The 21,050-nt window shown below is 35.4% G+C and overlaps 2 protein-coding genes across 2 annotated transcripts in view; one reads left to right on the top strand and one right to left on the bottom strand.

The window, feature by feature from the left end:
• The window catches only part of LOC115879419 (adenylosuccinate lyase-like), a 98,039-nt gene that overhangs the window by 2,655 nt on the left and 74,334 nt on the right, over positions 1–21,050 (bottom strand). The window contains exon 3 of the mRNA XM_030896246.1: positions 3,680–3,975. Within this exon, the coding sequence (XP_030752106.1) occupies positions 3,680–3,975 (296 nt within the window). The remainder of the gene's footprint in view (positions 1–3,679; positions 3,976–21,050) is intronic.
• On the top strand, positions 3,994–19,394 carry LOC115879416. Its single transcript, XM_030896243.1, has 12 exons — positions 3,994–4,154; positions 4,209–4,399; positions 9,675–9,845; positions 9,905–9,981; positions 10,050–10,073; positions 12,266–12,301; positions 12,360–12,422; positions 12,478–12,726; positions 14,362–14,577; positions 16,249–16,307; positions 17,002–17,176; positions 19,042–19,394. The coding sequence occupies exons 1-12, from the start codon at positions 4,029–4,031 to the stop codon at positions 19,176–19,178; spliced, it is 1,524 nt and encodes a 507-aa protein (XP_030752103.1). The 5' UTR covers positions 3,994–4,028; the 3' UTR covers positions 19,179–19,394.

Here is a 21,050-nt window from a genome sequence, read left to right as displayed (position 1 = left end):
GTCGATCACATTAAAATAATATTGAAATCGGGGTTTTGTCATAATATTTAAGTATTTTAGTTTTTTGCTAGTGCAGTTGTTGAAACTATAAAATACTCAGGTACGAGGTTTGTGTGACGCTCTACCCGAAACGCTCGCTGTTTCGTGTAGTAAAAAACAAGTGAAAGAGAATTCGAACTAGGCGTCTTGTGTTGTGACAATTTCAAATGTTAATAAAATTCCTCAAAAAAATGTTATAGCGTACAGGAGAGCGTAATTAGGGCGTTGTTGCGTGCAATACTCACTCACTCACTGCCATTATTCGCTGACGAGTATTTGACACGCATCAGAAGATGGTTACGCAAGGCGTTTTCTTTCATGAGCTTTCCTGTGACTGAAAATCCCGATACGTGATGGTATCTCTCTTCCGCACTCCGGACATTCAAAAATCTCGTATGTCAGCGGTATGGCACCCAGGTTGGGTGCAACATTCAATAACTCCACTTTCCCGGATATTCAACTCTCCCGAAACAACATTTTATAGCTTCATAATTTCTTCCACCGATTTGATCAATAGCAAAAAATGGATTCAAGCAGTTCGACGAAACAAGTTTAGTGAGTAAACAAAGTGCTCGTTACATAATCGAAAAATTAAATAGACATATACTATGAGAGGATGAAATATAATTTGTGTGTGTGCAATATTAATTGTATACCTTTTTAATCAACTAGTGATTAAATGTTTTATAAACACCTTCTAAAATTATAATTATGTACCTTTAAAAAATTTCGTTATGTATAGCCGAAATAGCCCCACTAGCAAAACCGGTGATAAAACTATGCTCGCTACCGTAGTTGAACTCATTTTATTTTTTTTTTAACTGGAATAATAAATTATAATGCAAGTTAGACCTTCTGAAGATATCAAAATATTTATCGTTTAGAATTTCCACAAATTATAATTTTTAACACATTTAGAATAATTATATACTATTTTTTCGTTTACTCGCCATTTAAACCCGTGTATTTGTATGTATTCGTTATTTACGATATTTTCCGGCAGTGGCAGCACCGGCGGAGAATGCACCAAGCCTATTACCGAAATAGCTCCAATTATGAACCTAGTAGCCAAACCGGTGCGTAAAACTATGCTGGCTACCGTAGTTAAAATACCTAAAAAGTTATTTTAGGTGGAATAATAAATTATAATACAAGTTAGACCTACTGAAGGTATCAATATATTTACATTTTTATTTTTATTTTTAGAATTTTCACAAATTATACTTCCTAACACTTCTATAATAATAATATAATACATTTTTCGTATACTCGCTATTTAAAACCGTGTATTTGTATATATATGGTGTAGTGATGGGCAAAACTGTTATTTTTAGATAACAGTCGAAACTGTTATAGTTATTTATAAAAAACAGCTTAAAATAACAGCTTAAAAATAACAGGTTTCTTTATTTTTCTGCTAAATATCTGAAAGAGTATGAGGCGGTCACCGCCAGGCGTATTAAAGCAGTTGCAAGTTGCAACAATGACGTACTCGGTGGTAGTATTTCCAGGGTGTCAAAACATTTCTATATATATCGATTGTTATCTAAAATACCTCTCTAAAAATGGTGGTTGTTTACAAATAAGCGCTGTTTACAAATTGCGATATAAAAAAAAGCCAAAATTCCGCCACTCGTCTATACCTATACATTCCGATCTACCTACACCCTGCCTCTCGATCCGGGTAGATCCTGAATTGCGTAGCAGTGTACAGGGTGCATCTCACTCCACGGGCGAGAAGCTTTTAGTTATGATTTTACCATTAGCGGTAAAAAAATAAGCAATATATAAGAAAACGTGTAGTATATTCTTCATAAGTAAACCAACTACACACTAGAGTTCGAATTAATTTTACACTTAAACTAGCGTGTACCCGCGACTTCGTTCGCGTCGAATTAATAATTTCTAATGGTGATGATGAGCAAAACAAGAATTTCCATTAACATACAAACTGGATAAAATTTTCTCACATTTCCCAAAAATAAGCTTTCTAACGTCGGGCAGTTTAAGCAGAATCGTGGTTAATCAATTACTCAACTTTTTGGAACACCCTGTATGATTTTTTAAAAAAATTGAAAATATGTAAAAAAAATAAAATAAATTATGCGTGTCCAGGCGTTTTCCCGAAAGACTAACCTTTTTTTAAATAACAAATATTGCAATATTTGAGGGGCGTTTTCACCCTGTTGGAATTTGAGATTCGATTGGGTACCCCTCCTTATCGAACCTAAACCCACAGTCAATCCGTTTGCCAAAAATCAGCTTTAAACGTAAAGCAGTTTAAGCAGAATAGTGATTACTCAATGGTCATATTTTATGAAACACCCTGTATATATTTTCAAAAAAATCTTAAAATATGTAAAACAACATAATAAAATATACGTGTTTTAAGAGTTTTTCCGAAAAACTCACCGGTTTTTAAATAAAAAATATTCTAATGTTTGAGAGTAGTTTCACCCCCTTAGAATTCGAGTTTCGAAAAATCCCTTCTTATCGAACCTCTACACACTAAAGTCAATCCGTTTTCCAAAAATCAGCTTTTTACGTCAAGGGCTTTAAGCAGGATCGTGATTAATCAATGACCAGATTTTTCAAAACACCCTGTATACATTTTTAGAAAATCTTAAAATATTATTCTGAAAATTTTCAGAATAAATAAATACCTAAATATTGAAACTTAATAAGTAAGTACTGAAACATACAGCGCCCTAATATCTCGACCTCTGTCCGTTATGCTCGTAACAGGTTGAAACAGAATGTATCTAAAACAACTGATGCGTTATTCCCCAACCTGTTTCAAACCTCCATCGACAATCGACCGATGCAGCAGCGTTCCTTTTCCACTCCGATTATCTCGACCGCCGCCCTGTTATGCTCGTAACAGGTTGAAAAACAACATATCTAAAATGACTGCTTCTCCAACCCGTTGCGAGCCTCCATCGACAATCGACCGATGCAGCAGCGTTTCTTTCCCACTCCTGTTATCTCGACCGCCAGGCGTTATGCCCGCAACTGTTTCAAAAAACCTGCTTCTTTTATATCCTATTATTTTTAAGCTGTTGCAAACCCAATACGACCATCGACGGTTTCGACCGAAGCAGCTACGTTCGCCGTAGCGCTTTCCCCACTCCGTTGTCTCGCCGTCTGTATCGATGGTTGACGAAATAACATGTTTTCCATCCATACTAGTTGTTTTTTGGAATTGCTTCGAGCAGCATAGAATTTCGTGGTGGTACAGAGCGGCGACTTCGTTTTTCGTTTCACGAGCGGCCGATCTCTACGTGTCGTTATTTTATATCTGTTATTTTTTAGAAGTAGTAACGGTTGCGTTATGTTATTTATAAATAATTGTTATAAAATAACAGATAGTTAAATAACAACCCATCACTAATATGGTGGCAGCACCAGCGGAGAATGCACCAAGACTATAATAGAAAGGTTTTATTTAACATGTTCAAAAATTACCTGAGATCTTCAGGTCAGCATTGCAACAAATTGAAACTACTTGAAAATAATAACAAATAGGCTACGATTTAGCATATTTGTTATTATTTTCTAATAAAGCTACTGAAACGTAAGTAAACAACCGATTAAGCCACCACAAGCTATCTAGCGCAGTATTGAATAAAATATTTCTTACTTATGCTCATCACAAAATTTGGCTAAATTCTGTATCACAGCTGCTATTTTGTACTGAAGCATTTCCAGGCCATCCCTCAGGATGATCAAGTCGGTGTTATCGCCAACAAAACACGATGTGGCTCCCAAATGTATAATGGGTGCGGCCAATGGACACAATTTTGCAAAAACGTGAACGTGGGCCATAACGTCGTGCCTGGTAAGCTTCTCCTCTTCAGCAGCATCTTGAAAATCGATGTCGTAGACATGATTCTGCATCTCCTCGATTTGCTCATCTTTGATATCCAAACCGAGCTCCTGTAACAGATAATGACAGCGTCAAAGTCAAAACTTTCTGGCAATTCAAAAACATGCCTAAAAACCGAGGTATTCAAAATAATGAAGAGTACATAAAAGAACAAGAGGCGATAAAGAGGAAAAAAAGAAAAGCGGCTAAAGAATGTCTTCAAATGGCTGGGTTCAGTATACTGGAGTTCGTAAGTTAAATATTTATACATAAATAGGGCGTATTCAATAACATAACGTTTTAGGTATTATGCATGATATGTCTGATACTCTTTCTTCTTATACATGCCAAAATACACAGACTATATGCTCATGTACCCGAGACTAGGCGAGTTACATCTTCGCGCCATATTTTGCTGTTACCACTGCCAATGATAGTAGCAAGTGTATATCTAGCTCTAACTTATGTAGATTTGATGTCTTTTCTTACTATGAGGTAAAGTTAGCTATACGTATATAAGTTATTCAAATAACGTATATTTACTACATAATTCATTTATGAATTCGCATATAGAAATACACTGAATATTATATTGATTTAACAAATAAATAATGTGTCTTTTACATGTGAATTCATTATTTACATCGTCTACATACTCTAAACATTTTTGATGGAAACACATGATACAAACATTTTTTTATAAACACTAATAATCATATAATTAAAAAATTTTATACAATTTTTTTATATTAGAACTGTTATTTAAAATGCTTAAAATTTACGGTGGATTTCTATATTCAAGCTGGGCGATGTGAATTAATTTCATCACCAGAATTAAACTAGTCCGGTTCTGACTTAGTAAATTCAAGATGGGTGCGGTTTTTAATTAATCAGATTTTACAGGTATAGAACTTAAATCGAACACAAACAAAACTTTTCTGTATGGATTTCTCACTCAATTATGTGTCTTTTTTGGGGTGTCTTTTCAGTGTGATTGTGTTCTGAGCTGTTTCTGTTTGATTTCAGTTCAATACTACTACTACTGCCATTACTCGCTGACAAGAAATTGACAGGCATCAGAAGATGGTTTTCTGTGACTGTGAAGCCCGATACGTGATGTTATCTCTCTTCCGCACTCCGGACATTCAAAAATCTCATTACTTTGTTGCCTCTTTACTTTTTGATTGTTGTTGTTAACTGAGTTTACAATTCTTCTCCATTGCGTTCTATTGTGCGCTGCTTCCTCCCACTGATTCTACATGCGTATCCCCTTTAAGTTTTCGTGGAAAATATCCTTATACTTTTTGAGTTGTCCACGCGGTTTTCTCTTACCGTCTACAAGCTCACCGTAAAGAAGAAATTTCGGTAGGCGGTTTTCTTGCATCCTGCATACGTGATCAGCCCATCTTGAGCGGGATTTAGTCATAATGACTTCAGCGCTCTCGTAGCTAGCTTTTTCAAGGATCGATACGTTGCAGACATGGTTGTACCCATAGACTTAAAATAAAATATAGACTGAGCATCTCATTCATAAATAGCTGGAACATGCGGTCAGACACTGTCTTGTTATTGTTGTGTTATTGTTTTAGGTTATAACGAGTGCGACACGAGCGATAGATAGGTTGTCTCTGTCGTAACGGTCGTTCCCTGACGACTCTGCCGAGAAACACAACACTGTCTTTCGTTTCTCAAGTACACCTGAACTCTCCGTATCATAGCCGGGTAATTTTTTTATTTTAATGAAGCTATAATTAAATTAAAAATATATCGTATTTAAACTTTTTTATATTTTATTAAGATTTAGGACAGGTTTTTAAATAAAACTTTAGAAAAAACAATTTAGAGTCCAAAAGGATAAAATAATAAAATACACGTTATAGAAGAAATTTTATAATCGAAATTAGGTAATTTTGAAATTAATAATAAATTATTAATTTTAGTCAAACATTTACAACCCCTAATATTAATCAAAACAGGATCTATTCCACAGATATAATAGAATCGGCGACAGGGAGAGAAAAAAAAAATATGATTGTTGTAATTTTTTTTTCTGGTTAAGTGATGTCTTATTATGTAAATTAGAGAAAACATAATATCTGTTCCATTAAAGCAAGGAAGGTGATAGGAAGTGGATAAAATAAAAACTACATTTATTTAACTCGGTACTGTCTTTATTATACCGGGTGCGTCTCAAAAGTGGCTCATCCCCATAATTTTTTATATTTTCAAATAAAAAACAAGATTTAGTATGCTAGTATATGAAATAAATTAGGATTGATTGACGCATTCAATTGTTTTTGGTCACTTCCTGTTTCACCGGAAATGACTATAACTTTTAATTTTTAAACGGCACCCTCGGTATATTTCTACTTTATTCGATAGAAAATGACACTCTGAATAGAATGACATACCATATGTCAACTTTTGACATTTTCGCATATGGTTTAATTGTAATTGTAACACGCGGTTCATAACGACAATTTGACTCGAAATACCAAGTGTGTGGTATCAATATATTCATAAAAAATGCTTTTTCCAAATATGCTAATGAGTCACCTTTGTTCCATTTGAAAAAATTGACATATGTATGATTAAAAATACGATTTGTACATCTTTTAACCGGCCTAGACAAGACACGAAACCTATTAGACGATCAAAACTATTTTTCCAAGGCTCCTTGATTAAAACTTAGTGGATTGAAAAAAACTGGATTGAAATTTAAAATAGGATATGTTTTTAAGCGACAATGTCAAAAGTTGACATATAATATGTCACTCTATTCAGAGTGTCATTTTTTATCGAATAAAGTAGCAATATACCGAGGGCGCCTTTAAAAATCAAAAGATGTAATCATTTCGGTGAAACAGGAAGAGACCAAAAACAATTGAATACGTCCAATAAATCCTAATTTATGTCATATACCTACTAACATACAAATCTGTTTTTTTATCTGAAAAAATAAAAAAAAGTTATAGGGGTGAGCCACTTTTGAGACGACCCGTATATTAAAAATACTGTTTCATAATGTAATATCATTTTAAAATTCTTGTATGTTATTTTAGATTCTGAAGATAATTTTAGAATAAACCGGAATATATTTTTAATAAAAACATTATTAATTATTAACACGGTTATAATTATGATTTTGTTTCAATGTAAGTAAGTAAATAATGTAATGTAAAAGAAAAAATTCAGATTTTACATTTTACTAAAATATTATCTAAATAAGCGCCTTTCTACAACAACGCCACTGACTCCCAATGGGTAAATTGAGAGTTGCCTACCGGTCAAAAGTCGTTTCAAGACTTAAATGGATTATTTAAGTCAAATTTCTTGCAAATTTGGCACTGGCGAACCATATTTTATAGTTTTTGAACAGAAAAAGTCAATAAAATAAACACTTAAGGACTACAAGCTAAGAAAATGCGTTAATACAGCCGGGGAGATAGCGGCAACAAAGCTTTACCGCACACGTGCGACACGTACTACAAGGTAATAAATGAATGAATAGGCTCCCTCGCCTCTAATCGGTGTTGTCATATTGTAAAGAACTTATCCTTATTAAATAGTATCCGACTTATAATTGAGTAGTATAAGGACTATTTAATACATCTATGGAATATTAAAACCTACTTTATTAAACTGTAGTATTAATATCTCAATATATGTGTATAACAAGAAAAAAATATTGATAATATTAAAGACGTGACAACATAGGCTGGATGAGGAAGGCTCGGTCGACTGTACCCAGAAGTAAACATGTGTACAAAAAAGGTTGTTTGTCCGCGTTGAGATGTAAATAGTGTAGTCTATATTTTATTTTAAGTCTATGGTTGTACCATTGGATTCTTAAGAGTTGTCTAAGGTGCCCGGCGATACGGCACCCAGGTTTCGCTTCTATATAACATGGTGGGAATTATTATTGCTCGGTACACTGCAAGTTTCGGTTTTTGTGTACAAGTCATGATTGTCGAAAACCCTGTCTTATAATTTCCAGAATGCTCTTACCGCGCTGCTAATTCTGTGCTGAATTTCACAGTCGATATTGGCCGTTTTTGAAATCAAACAGCCGAGGTAATTGAATTCCGCTACATATTCCAATAGTTCTTCTCCGATTTTTATAGCATTGTTGTGATTTTCCAGGAAAATGCACATGATTTTAGTTTTACTGATGTTCAGCCCAAGGCCCAAAGCCTCGTATGCCCAGGTATATATGTCCAGTATTCTTGTAATTTCGTGTTTTTGTCCTAGGCCTGTTTATGTTAAACAGACAGCCGTCGTATCTGTATCTAATGCCCATTCCTCTTTCCTGCAGTTCCACTATAATAGAGAGCGCTGCCATAAATATGTTAAATAGGAGAAATCGCTAAGACACATCCCTGCGTAACTCCCGTATTTGTCAGGAAGGGATCGCTCAGTGATCCATGATATGACACTCTAAATTTGTTGTTGTTATGGAGACTTAGCCACAATAGGCCATCGCGGCCTCAGTGGAGGGTCCCACCTGGGACTCACTCTTAGTAAAATACAATATGGAGACTTTTACACACTGTAATAAATTTGTTGCGTATCTTTGTTTACAGAACCGAAGGCTTTTGTTAGGTCGATGAATGCAACATAAAGTTTATTCTGCTGCTCCGTTACCCGTAGTTGGCGGACGGAGAATATGGAATCAAGGGTACCGCGGTTGGTGCAAAAGCCCGTTTGTGATTCTGGAAGAATTTTTTCCATATATGGGTGTAGGCGGTTTGACATAATTTTTGCAAGAACTTTTCCTCCGATAGATTCGCATAGATACGAAAGTCCTGAGGTACCTCTCCGCTTTCCCATATGACATCGAAGAGAGTCTTAAGGTGACCAATAAGTTCTTCACTTGCACACTTATAGATTTTCACCGGAATCACGTCAAGCTAGCCGATTTGTTGTTTTTAAGTTGTTTTATGGAGGTCTTTATTTCCTGTTCCGTTATTGGGATATCTAATACATCAATGCTGTTATATTTTAGGTATTTCACCGTATTGTGCCTTGATTGGGCAGCTTACGTTCTTGGTTGACTCGTATACTTCTATTACAACGTTGAAAAATATCGAAGGCCTCGGTGGTATCGTTGTTTCCTAGACTCAGTACGTTCAATCTGGTCATGTTTTGCTTTTTACAGTGTGGACGTGTGGGTTTTAACTGGATTCTCATTTCTGAAATTAAAAGTCGGTGATCGGTACCACATTCAGCATCTATCCTGGCTTTTGAAAGTCTGACATCTGTAGATGCGTCCTTCGAACGATTGCGTGATCCAATTGAGGCCAGTGACCTGATCGGGGATGTTTCCAGGTTCCTTTAAACTTGTTCTTCAGCATGAATCATGTATTGGTGATGTAAAGATTGTGCATGTTGTTTTCACCATTACTATTCACGTTTCCCATTCCATGTTTTGCCAATACATCAGGCCGACTTCCTCGCTGATTGCCGACACGGGCATTTTCAGCGAAATCCATTTCAATACATAACCTATTTGAACAGATGTAAAATACGATTCATTAAAAACCGTCGCTATTCTAAATTTAGGGAGCCAAAACCCACCCAGTCTAACTACTATCACAATCGCAGTCTAGTTTTTATGTTATAGAAAAAAAAACAACCAATTTGCTTTTAAAATTCTAAACTGATTGCTAAAACAGTTAAAAAAAAGGCTCAAATATATCAACTACAACTAAAACTAAAAAGAAGAACAACTAGAAGTAGTAAAATTAATATATTTTTTTTTATTTTTTAGGCCTATCACATACTATGCCTGGATAATGGTATCAGCAAGTGGCTTCTTGCTATTCTTCTTAGCTGCTGGAGTGCTGATACTTGAAAGTACAGTTGTAGCCGTTCTTGTTGCAATCGTATTTGCAATCATAACCGGTGTAGTTTTTCTTATAGACTTAATTTGCCTATTCCTGTAAGTACTAGATGTTTAAAATAAAACAAAGTGTACAGTAAATGTTGTATTTTTTGTAGTGTTTTAAAACGGTTTCCCGTACCACACTGGGTGCTAACACGCTGGAAAGAACAAACTGATTGCTGTATATGTGCTGGTAAATAATTAACATGTTTAATACATTTTTTGAATCTCGAATATAACGTATTTCTTCATCTTTTTTAGATAACGGCGACATTGAAGAAGAAGGTAACATATATGAAGGCCTATTTAGTTTAATACGATCAAACAACGTAAAAAAAAATTTTCCCATTATAATTTCGATCAATATTTTTTCGCTAACCAAAACATAAGTCTAATAATATATTTCCTCTCACGTAACTATACAAGGTGCTACAAATTCGAGGTACCAGCATTGGTATCTCGGTAACCGTAATAGACACGAACATGGTTAAATTGGGGCAAAGTTGCGCTTTGGGATGTTCATCAAGATGCCATTTCAAAGATTGCTGAGTTTTTGGAAAAAAAAACGGCTTTTTTTGAAAATCAATTTTATTTTTTCCTGTGTCATACTCTCATAGCCACTTTACTAGGGCTATCTGATAGTAATTTTAGATTTTCAAAATAGCTGATAATTTGTGAGATACAAAGGCCAACTTAATTATTTTAAATACGGACCTGCATTTTTTATTTCATGTTTTGAAATAAATCGGTCTCCTGAGTACAATGATATGCCATACTTTATACTTTTTTTTTGGGTACCTTAACAACAAAACTATTTAATTGTTATTTAAAATAATTTCAAGTCCGACTCTGTTTTTTTTTAATTATTTAATCTGATTATATTCATCCCAACAATATTGATCAGTGCTAATTAACATTCAGGTCATCAATTTAAAGATATTATTTTTAACTTTTTTTTATTGTAAATTTGAAATCTCAGTGTTCGATAAACACATAATATTAATCGTAAATATTATAACTAAATCAACTTCTACAAACTGGTTTCTAATGTTCTAAACATTACATGTTCAAAAGGGTTACCACCCTCCCTATTGCGCAAATTTATTTTTCGTTCAATTTTATTTGTAGCTCTTTGAACTTTCTTCTTATACTTCCGAATGCATTTTGTACTCTTTATCAGGTCCAGGAACCTCGCTAGCCATTATACGGCTCTACTATTTCCAATCCACCTTTTGGGGAGATGATTTGATTGTTATATTTATATTATTTTTTTTTATTGTATTTGATTTTCCATTTTCATCGTTTTACCTCACGTCATTGTTAAGTCATTGTTAAGTCTAACATGGGCCGCATTCGGCAAACTAAGATATGTGTTAAAATCAGATCTACCAATGTGCTTAAAGAGGAAGGTGTTCCATCAGTGCGTTATGCAAGTACTTACATATGGCGCAGAGACACTTACACTGACTAAAAGGTCCATAGAAAAAATCCGTGTAGCCCAACGAGCTATGGAAAGAGCAATGCTTGGTGTATCTCTAAGAGACAAGATACCCAGTACAGTTATAAAACAACGTACACGAATAACAGATGCTATATATCTGCTTAAAAAACTCAAATAGAACTGGGCTGCGCATATTGCCAGAAGAACGGATGATAGATGGACCAAGCTAATACTAGAATGGCGGCCAAGACAGGATGCTCTCAGAAACAGAGGCAGACCTCCGACAAGATGGTCAGATGACTTAAAGAGATTTAGGGGAAACTGGATCCCAGTGGCACAGGACCCAGAAGAGTGGAAAGATTTGAGGGAGGCCTACGTCCAGCACTGGACACTTCAGGAGGGTTGATGATGATGATGATGATGATGATTGTTAAGTTTGAAAACTTATCAATATTGTAACGATGAATAGATTAAATATTAAAAAAAAACAGGGGTGAACTTGAAATAAGTTTAAATAAATTGTGTTCAAATGTCCGAAACAAAAAAATATTAAGTGTGGCATATCATTGTACTCAGGAGACCGAGTTCCTTCAAAACCTGAAATAAAAAATGCAGATCCGTATTTAAAAAAATTAAGTCGGCCTCCATATCTCACAAATTACCAGCTAATTTTAAAATCTAAAAATACTCTCAGATAGCCCTAATAAAGTGGCTATGAGAATATGCAATTAGTTTTTTGATTTTCTAAAAAGTAACGACAAAAAAAATAAAATTGATTTTCAAAAAAATCAGTTTTTTTCCAAAAAACTCAGCAATCCTTGAGATTTTTAAAACTTTTTTGATGGCATCTTGGTGAACATCCCAAAGCGCAACTTTGCCCCAATTTAACCATGTTCGTATCTATTACGGTTACAGATATACCAATGCTCGTACCTCGAATTTGTAGCATCCTGTATAGGAACATGCATGGTAATCTTAAAAAAAATAAATTAAGATTATTACGTCAAAATTATGCACTAATTTATTCTCCTTTTAGTTAAAAGACCTCTATGTCGCTGTGGAGATGTCTGGGGTAAGTACAAATTTGAAAAAAAAATGTATTTGAAAGTCTATATAAATTTCTTCTTCAGATGAACCCTGTGTTTGTGACATAATGCCAGGAGGTATGTGCAAATGTGGAGCTGTGGAAACAGGTAAAACCGTCTGTATATATACGAAATCTTCTAGAATGCAACGTTATGCTTTTAGGGGAACCCCCTTGTCCTTGCTGCGTCTGCGTTCCCGAGGACGGCCCTGATAATATATCGAGGCCTGAGAATATTCACGACCTAATATCTGTGGGAACAGGAAGGGACTTTATCGAACCGAGCCTGGCAAGATCGGTCCATTCGCAAATAATGACAGACCGTCAATTAATTTGTGTCGATGGTCCAGCTAGAGGACCTAGTAAAAGCATTAGGCCAAGCGCTAGGCCAAGCACTTTTGGTTACCTACCAGGTAAGGCTAAAGTAATTATACAGTTCATACCAAATAAACTTTTAGTCACGTGATTAGGCTTGACTGGCACAGAGTTGCCCACTTTTCCCAAGGCCCAAAGTCTCGTATGCCCAGGTATATGTGTTCAGCATTTCCTGTAATTGCTGTAACGTATTTGCAACTAGAGCGCAGTCATCAGCGTATTGGAGTTCTGTGATAAATTTTGTACGTGTTTTTGCCCTGAGTCTTTTTATGTTGAACAGACCGCCGGCATACCTGTATTTAACACCCATTCCTCTTTCCTGTAGTTTGCTGTCCATATATAATATGGACAGCAAACACTGATAATATGGAGCAGCGCTCTCCTATAATAGAGAGCGCTGCCATGAATATGTTGAATAGGAGAGGAGCTAGGACACATCCCTGCCTAACTCCTGTATTTGTCAGGAAGGGATCGCTCAGTGATCCATGATGTGACACTCTCGACTTGTTGTTATGGAGGCTTTTACACACAGTAAGAAACTTGTTGGGCACTCCGAACTTTTGCATAATTGCCCAAAGTGCATCTCTGTTTACAGAGTCGAAGGCTTTCGTGAGGTCGATGAATGCAACATACAGTTTACTCAGCTGTTCCTTTACTTTTTCCTGTAGTTGGCGGACGGAGAATATGGAATCGACTTGTTGTTATGGAGGCTTTTACACACAGTAAGAAATTTGTTGGACACTCCGAACTTTTGCATAATTGCCCAAAGTGTTTACAGAGTCGAAAGCTTTCGTTAGCTCGACGAATGCAACATAAAGTTTACTCTGCTGTTCCTTTACTTTTTCCTCTAGTTGGCGTACGGACAAAATGGAATCAACGGTACTGCGGTTGGCGCGAAAGCCCGTTTGCGATTCTGGGAGGATTTTTTCGATATGTGGGTGAAGGCGGTTTGAACTTTTCCTCCGATAACCAGTAGTGAAATTCGTCGGTAGTCTCCGCAATCTGATGCACTTCCTTTGTTCTTAAATATATTAACTATATTCGCGTTGCGAAAGTCCTGAGGTACCTCTCCGCTTTCCCATATGACATCGAAGAGAGCCTTAAGATGACCAATAAGTTCTTCACTTGCACACTTATAGATTTCCGCTGGAATCGCGTCACAGCCAGCCGATTTGTTGTTTTTAAATTGTTTTATGGAGGCCTTTATTTCCTGTTCCGTTATTGGGATATCTAATACATCGATGCTGTTATACTGAGATATTATGTTTAGTGCTTGCATATTGGGGATGTTGTCTTGGTTAAGGATATGGCTGTAATGCTCTTTCCAGCGATTTCTGACTTGCTCTTCCTCTTTTAGAAGTTCACCCTTGTGTACCTTGATTGGGCAGCTTACGTTCTTAGTTGGGCCGTATACTTCTTTTACAGCCTCGAAGCAAGACTAAGGTTTTAATCAGGCATAAGGCAAGACTAAGGTTTAAATCATTTAAACGTTATGTGGAAATTGACTTAAGATTTAAATCATTTTGATTTTAGAAACGACTTAAGTCTTCTTCAAACTGACTTGTTGCCAGCTCTGACTACTATAAATCATTTTAGATGTCCTAGACGGGTGGAAAATATTCATTATTAAACGTCGTGGTGTTGGATATAGTAATATTTGAAACATATTTCAGATATGAGAAAAAGTATGGCTCGTGATAGAGGCACGACCTCAAGAGTAGACATCGAAGTGGGCTCCGGATACGACAGCCCCAGCGCGAAAATTTCCTACAGTGCCAGGCCATCCACTATTTCGGGTGTACCATCACAAACCAAAAGGAAATCGAGAATGATGAGTAGGGTACTAGTTGGAGATTCGACAGATGAAGATTTGTATATGCCGTCAAGACGTAAGAGTATAATGTTTGTGAAAGCGTTTCGAAATTGACAGTTTTTGATATTTATTTGAGATTCGAAATGACATTCTTTTAGGCACTAGTATCTAAAAGTGACACTTGTTTAGGCACTAGTGCCTAAAAGTAAAAAATGAAACGTTAGAAACAATGAAAATATTTAGTTATTATAAATCTTAGGTACAATTATTTAAATTATTAAAGTGAATACTCAAGTCTCTAAGAGAAATGCAAGTTGTAGGACTCGGAATAAGTAAATTTCTTGTACTGGCAATGCTGGTAGCTTCTGCTTCTACGTGAACGGATTTTAATTTCTTATTTGGCGTATATTTCTGTCCCATGATTCTTTTTGCTATTTCGGTTTTCTGTTCAATTGAATTTTCAATAATGTAACCTTCAGCAATCGAGCTTGATCGCCAACCTCCATGTTGCTTTAAAACTGTTATGTCCGCTCCTGAATCTGCCAGCATTGTTGCAGAGCTGCGCCGGAAACAATGACCAGTGTATTCAATGGCGTTGGAGAGTCCAAGAAATTCCGCTGCTACTAGTTACTACCAGAGGGCGTTAAATCGGAATTTTTTTGTAGTTTCCATAGTTTCCAACGGCCATTGTCATATTCAATGACTAAAGAATACAAGAACATGTAACGGCCATATACGGACTGCGGCAGAATTTGTGACCTTAGACGCCATATTATCAAATGATTATCCAAACGATTTTCAAAGTATAATTTTTCTTATATGTGTTTTAATTAGACAATTCGTTTTGTTTGTGGCCTCAAAAAAAAGTAAGTCTTCTATTTTTTCCATCATTTAAGTACCTATTTATATTTACTCCGTCTACAAAACTTTGAGTGTGTTACGTTGGTCTTGTTTTATTATATAAACAATGTTCATATATTTGACTTCTATTTTTTGTATGTATAAATTTTACTATTAAATTTTATTTTTTACACAACACATCATAGTAAAACTTTACATTAAATTTGTTAATATTGTGTAAAAAATAACTTTTAAGATGGTTGTCATATTTAAAATGGTAGTTTCAAGTGAAATTATATTGTTATGGATTTCGTGGGTCCACTAATTTAAACTCACGATAAAATACTTAACGATTTATTTTTCTTTTACTTTATACACAATTTATACTAATAACACACAATTAACTACTTATAAACTTCCTTCGCCAAATTGTCCGATTCGTAATAATTTAAAGCGCGGTATATTCAAACTTCAAAAACTGTCCCAGTTGTCGATTACGCCGGCTTATATACTCTATTGACTGCTTCTCGAACCTTCTACAATTCTCGGAGAGCGTTCTACTTCATACTGGACAATTCCATTGTCTGATTCGCTTACTTGTCGATTTGATTAAGAGATGGCGCCTAAAAATGTCTTTTACTTTCTGGCGGATGCGCCATTTTTCTTGACACGTTGCGGTTGTGTAAGCAACCAGTAATACATTTTAGCGCTACATACATCTTGACCTTGACAATATAAATGAGGGTATTTAAATTCAGACCCTCACAATAGATGGCACCACTAACATGGAACCATTTTTTAGTAAAGCACTTTCCTTCCTTTTTAACAGTTTTATCAGTTCACTCTGAATAATATCAAAATATTTAATTAAAATAAGCTTTTATGTTAATTTTATTATCTATTTCAGCAAGTATGATGCCTCGACAATCATCAGCGGTTGGTCCACGGGATGGAAGAAAATCGACTGTGAGTGATCTCATATTTAAATAAAATAAAATAGACGATTACAAGGCGAAAATTCGCTCGAGTACTCGATTATTGAAATAACCGACACCGCTCAATTATGAACGAGCGATGCAAGTGACGAGTTACAAGCGACGAACGCAAGCCATCCTAGAATGAAATAAATTGAAATCCGATTTTAATGTGACACACTCGATAAAAAGCCGAGCGAATTTTCTACATACATTGCAGGTAGCAAAATTATACCACGCCGTATATATATTTATCCGTTGCGTCTCTGAAGGACAAAATTTTACGACCTACATTGACAATGCTTTGAAATAAACTAAAGACTAAATCAAGCGATCAAGCTAATCGCTCGTCGCTTGCTACTTGCCAGTCATCACCGAAAGAATATGTGCCCTGCGCACGCAACTTACTGTTTGGAGCTTGGCGTTAACGAGTACTTACAACAAGCGACGGTCGAAAACCCGTATTTTTAAATACGAGTGATATTTCGCTCGAGCGATCATTCGGTTATCGCAATCGCTTGAAACTCGATTATTGAAGTTACTGGAATTTACTCGATTATTGAAGTTAATCGGTTTTTTCCATCACTAATCATTATCTATTTTTGAAAACAAATAAAATTCGTTAAAACTTATAGGTAACCGAAATATTTAATAAGAATAAGTAACTGCATTATTTTTCTAATTAGATATACACGGTCCCTCAAGACAATTTACCTGGCCAGGTACCCCGAAAATCCACCGTATCGTCCAAAATAATTAATAGTCCCAGAGACTCCACTTGGTCAACTAGATCAACAACTGCATCAAGAACTAGGATAACCGTGGAACAAGATGCGAGACCAAAAAGCGAAGGATCAAGTAGTAAGTCAACACTGATTAATTTAAAGTGTGGTTCTTTATTTCGGTGAGTCCTTGAACTAGAATTTTTAGAGATATCATCATTCATTGCACCTTCTCCAGAAAATCAGTCTGGCAATCCTGTTTTAAACGGATCTATAAAAATAATTTAAAAAAATCGATTTTTCTTTTAAATTCTCGCAGGAATGTCTAATAAAAATAGATAAGTTTTTATTATTAAGAATTTTAATAACTACCAACATTTATTCACAACATAAAATAAAACAACAAATTATTGAGTCTACCCCATGGTACAAAGAATACAAGGTATGATATTGCGCAGGTTGGTCCCTACGTCACAGGTGATAACAGGCGCTATTGGTCAGCACGCTCCGCGCGCCAATTCAAATCGTCAAGATATTGTAATAAACCTGTTTTTTTGTTTATATGTATACCGTCACTGAATTATCGCTAAGCAAGTTACTGTGGAGCAGTCCGTGAAGAGTCAGGCCAGGAAGCGAGAGACGGGAGTTCGAATCTCGGCCGGGACATAACTTTTTATTTAATTTTTTAAATACTGTTGTATTCTATAGTTTACTTTTGTAGTATAAAAAAATAACTATTTATTCTGTTATTTTTTAATCTCCGGTATTAATATAAATTGATTGTTGGTACAATACCTCATTTAATATAAAATAATACTGTAATACCTCATTTAATATAATATACTGTATAATATATAACTACTGTATAATATATAACTGTATATAATATATATACTTAAAAGTAATATATTTTTACAGTGATATACCATATTATAAACTATTTAATATTTCAGTCACTTAAAAAGTTAATTTGCATTGAATAATTGCCTACCATTAAAGGAAATTTGAGCTATAATCCTTGATGGGCATATTCTGGGTATGCAAATACTTCCTCTAAATTTTGGGTTTCGTTCAACCGATTTATTCTCAAAACCTGAAACATCTACATATAAAAGGAAGCACAGGTCACTAATTATAATAAACTTCACCCTTGGAATTACTTCTATCACAATTACAATACATTCATCTGCATTGGTATTTTCTACTTTTTCGATGGGAAACAATCAACTTCCCAACATTTTTTAAATGATGTAACAATTCCTCTTGTGGTTACTTTTCCATAGATATCCTCATCTCTGTTCTCATGTGAATTCAGAGACAATGAACATGAAAATTATTTACCATAAACATCGCAAACTAAAAACCTAATAAACAATTTTATACCGAATATAGAAATAAATTTAGTATTCTTACCTATTAATTATCGTCCAAATCCATGTTAATAGATAATTAATATTTTGGATTTTTGTCTTTTATTTTTAAATATATTTTTGGAACTGCTGGTTTTAATAATTATTAAAATTATTTAAATTATATTTATTCCTTATTTTCCTAGTGACGTCACAGGTGGTATGCGCGAACTGAACGAAATTGGAGCCGCTATCGATCATACCTTGTTTTCTTTGTACCATGAGTCTACCCCATGTCTACTATAGGTGGGAATTCTAGTTCTTCGTGAGGAACTAGTCTTTTAAGAAACCGGGAACTACTTCCTTTCAATCCGTGGTCGGAGTAGTGCATTGGAACTAGTTCGCTCGCGAACTACACACCTCTGATGTGTACCCTATACATCATATTTTTACACGTTTTGAATAAAATTAGAACCGCACTGAGAAACCGAAATTTAAGTCGGCCATTCTAGGACCCCGTCACGGTCGATCTAGGATTTTTGATCTACTCCTTCCTCCTTCCTTAATCTTTTTATTCAAAGCGTCATATTAAAACCATATTTTGTATAAGAACATGGCCTCTTCGAAAAGTCTAATAACTTGCTTTGTGTTTTAGTGATGATTAGGAACGTCTCTACTACGGTAAAGCCCTCCAGAACACTGAGCAGAGTGAATGAAGGTCATGAATGCGGACAAAGTGTCAGAACCGCACCAAGCCAGAGCACAATCACATTAACTAGATGCAACCACTAACCGCAAACGGAGCTGTCAATTTATTTAACTAATTTTAGGGTCATGCCGATCTACATATATATTTTATAGGTTTTGTTACTTTTTCTATGGGTTACTACAATTTAAGCAAATACCTATGTCTGCAATGTTTTACAGTCTTTTACCTATTTATACAAGTGTGTTGTTATTGTAATACGTACTAATTTTCTACCGATTTTTTGTTGTACACTTTATACATCTAAGAACATTTATTTATATCTCTGATATTAAATAAAATAAAACTATTAAAAAAAATTAAGAGAGTTACTATGTTTATAGTTGATTTTTAATCTCTAAAATATACAGGGTGAGGCTTAAATAAGTCCAAATATTTTCAGGGCTGGTAGATCTCGATAAAAGAAACATTTCTCTTCTTTACCGTTTTTTCAAATAAGTCCAAAATAAACGGTTATTTCGAAAAAATAAATTTCTTTCTGTCTTTTCTTTCTTGTAAATTTAGGCTACTACCTATGTTGCCATATTATCAATCGCGATTCCGGCGGAAATCTATAAGTGTGCAAGTAAAGAACTTATTGGTCATCTTAAGGCTCTCTTTGATGTCATATGGGAAAGCGGAGAGGTACCTCAGGACTTTTGCAACGCGAATATAGTGAATATATTTAAGAACAAAGGAAGTGCATCAGACTGCGAAAACTACCGAGGAATTTCACTACTGGCTATCGGAGGAACAATTCTTGCAAAAATTATGTCAAACCGCCTGCACCCACATATAGAAAAAATCCTCCCAGAACCACAAACGGCTTTTCGCACCAACCGCGGTACCGTCGATTCCATATTCTCCATCCGGCAACTACAGGAAGAAGTAAAAGAGCAGCAGTCTAAACTTTACGTTGCATTCATCGATATAACAAAAGCCTTCGACTCTGTGAACAGAGATGCACTTTGGGCAATTATGAAAAAGTTCGGAGTACCCATCAAATTTCTTACAGTGTGTAAAAGCCTCCATAACAATAACAAATCAAGAGTGTCATATCATGGATCACTGAGCGATCCCTTCCTAACAAACACAGGCGTTAGGCAGGGATGTGTCTTAACGCCTCTCCTATTCAATATATTCATGGCAGCGCCCTCCATTATAGTGGACAGCAAACTGCAGCAGAGAGGTTTGGGCATCAGATACAGATACGACGGCGGTCTGTTCAACATAAAAAGACTCAGGGCAAAAACACGTACAAAATTATTATTTTATTATATTCGTATTAATTATTATTACACAGAACTTCAATACGCTGATGACTGTGCTCTAGTTGTAAATACGTTACAGCAATTGCAAGAAACGTTGAACACATATACATGGGCATACGAGGCCTTGGGACTTAAGCTGAACATCGATAAAACTAAAATCATGTGCACTCCCCCGGAAGATCACAACAATGCTATAAAAATTGGAGATGAGCTGTTGGAATATGTAGCGGAATTCAATTACCTGGGCAGTTTGATTTCGGAAAAAGTCAATATCGACTCTGAAATTCAGCACAGGATTAGCAGCGCTTCAAGAGCATTCTGGAAATTAAAAGACAGGGTTTTCTACAATCATGACTTGAGCACAAAAACGAAACTTGCGGTGTACCGAGCGATAATAATTCCCACCATGTTATATGGAAGCGAAAATTGGGTGCCGTACCGCCGACAAATGAACGCATTAAACAAGTTGCAACAGAGACATCTTAGACAACTCTTAAAAATAAAATGGTTCCATCATGTCTCAAACGTATCGGTCCTTGAAAAAGCTAACTGCGAGAGTATTGAAGTCATGATTACAAAGTCCCGCTTAAGATGGACTGGTCACGTATGCAGAATGCAAGAAAACCGCATACCAAAATCTCTGCTTTA

This window comes from Sitophilus oryzae, unplaced genomic scaffold, assembly GCF_002938485.1.
Source record: "Sitophilus oryzae breed Bouriz unplaced genomic scaffold, Soryzae_2.0 scaffold_1576_pilon_pilon, whole genome shotgun sequence".
Classification (NCBI taxonomy): Eukaryota; Metazoa; Arthropoda; class Insecta; order Coleoptera; family Curculionidae; genus Sitophilus; species Sitophilus oryzae.
This window is presented reverse-complemented; position numbering and strand designations above follow the sequence as displayed.

Bases quoted from the DNA above. Each gene is read 5' to 3' on its own strand.
- LOC115879416 (XM_030896243.1), top strand. From the start codon at position 4,029: ATGCCTAAAAACCGAGGTATTCAAAATAATGAAGAGTACATAAAAGAA. The intron at 14,578-16,248 runs GTAAGAGTATAA...TATCTATTTCAG, and splicing joins TTTGTATATGCCGTCAAGAC to CAAGTATGATGCCTCGACAA. The intron at 17,177-19,041 runs GTAAGTCAACAC...TTTGTGTTTTAG, and splicing joins AAAAAGCGAAGGATCAAGTA to TGATGATTAGGAACGTCTCT.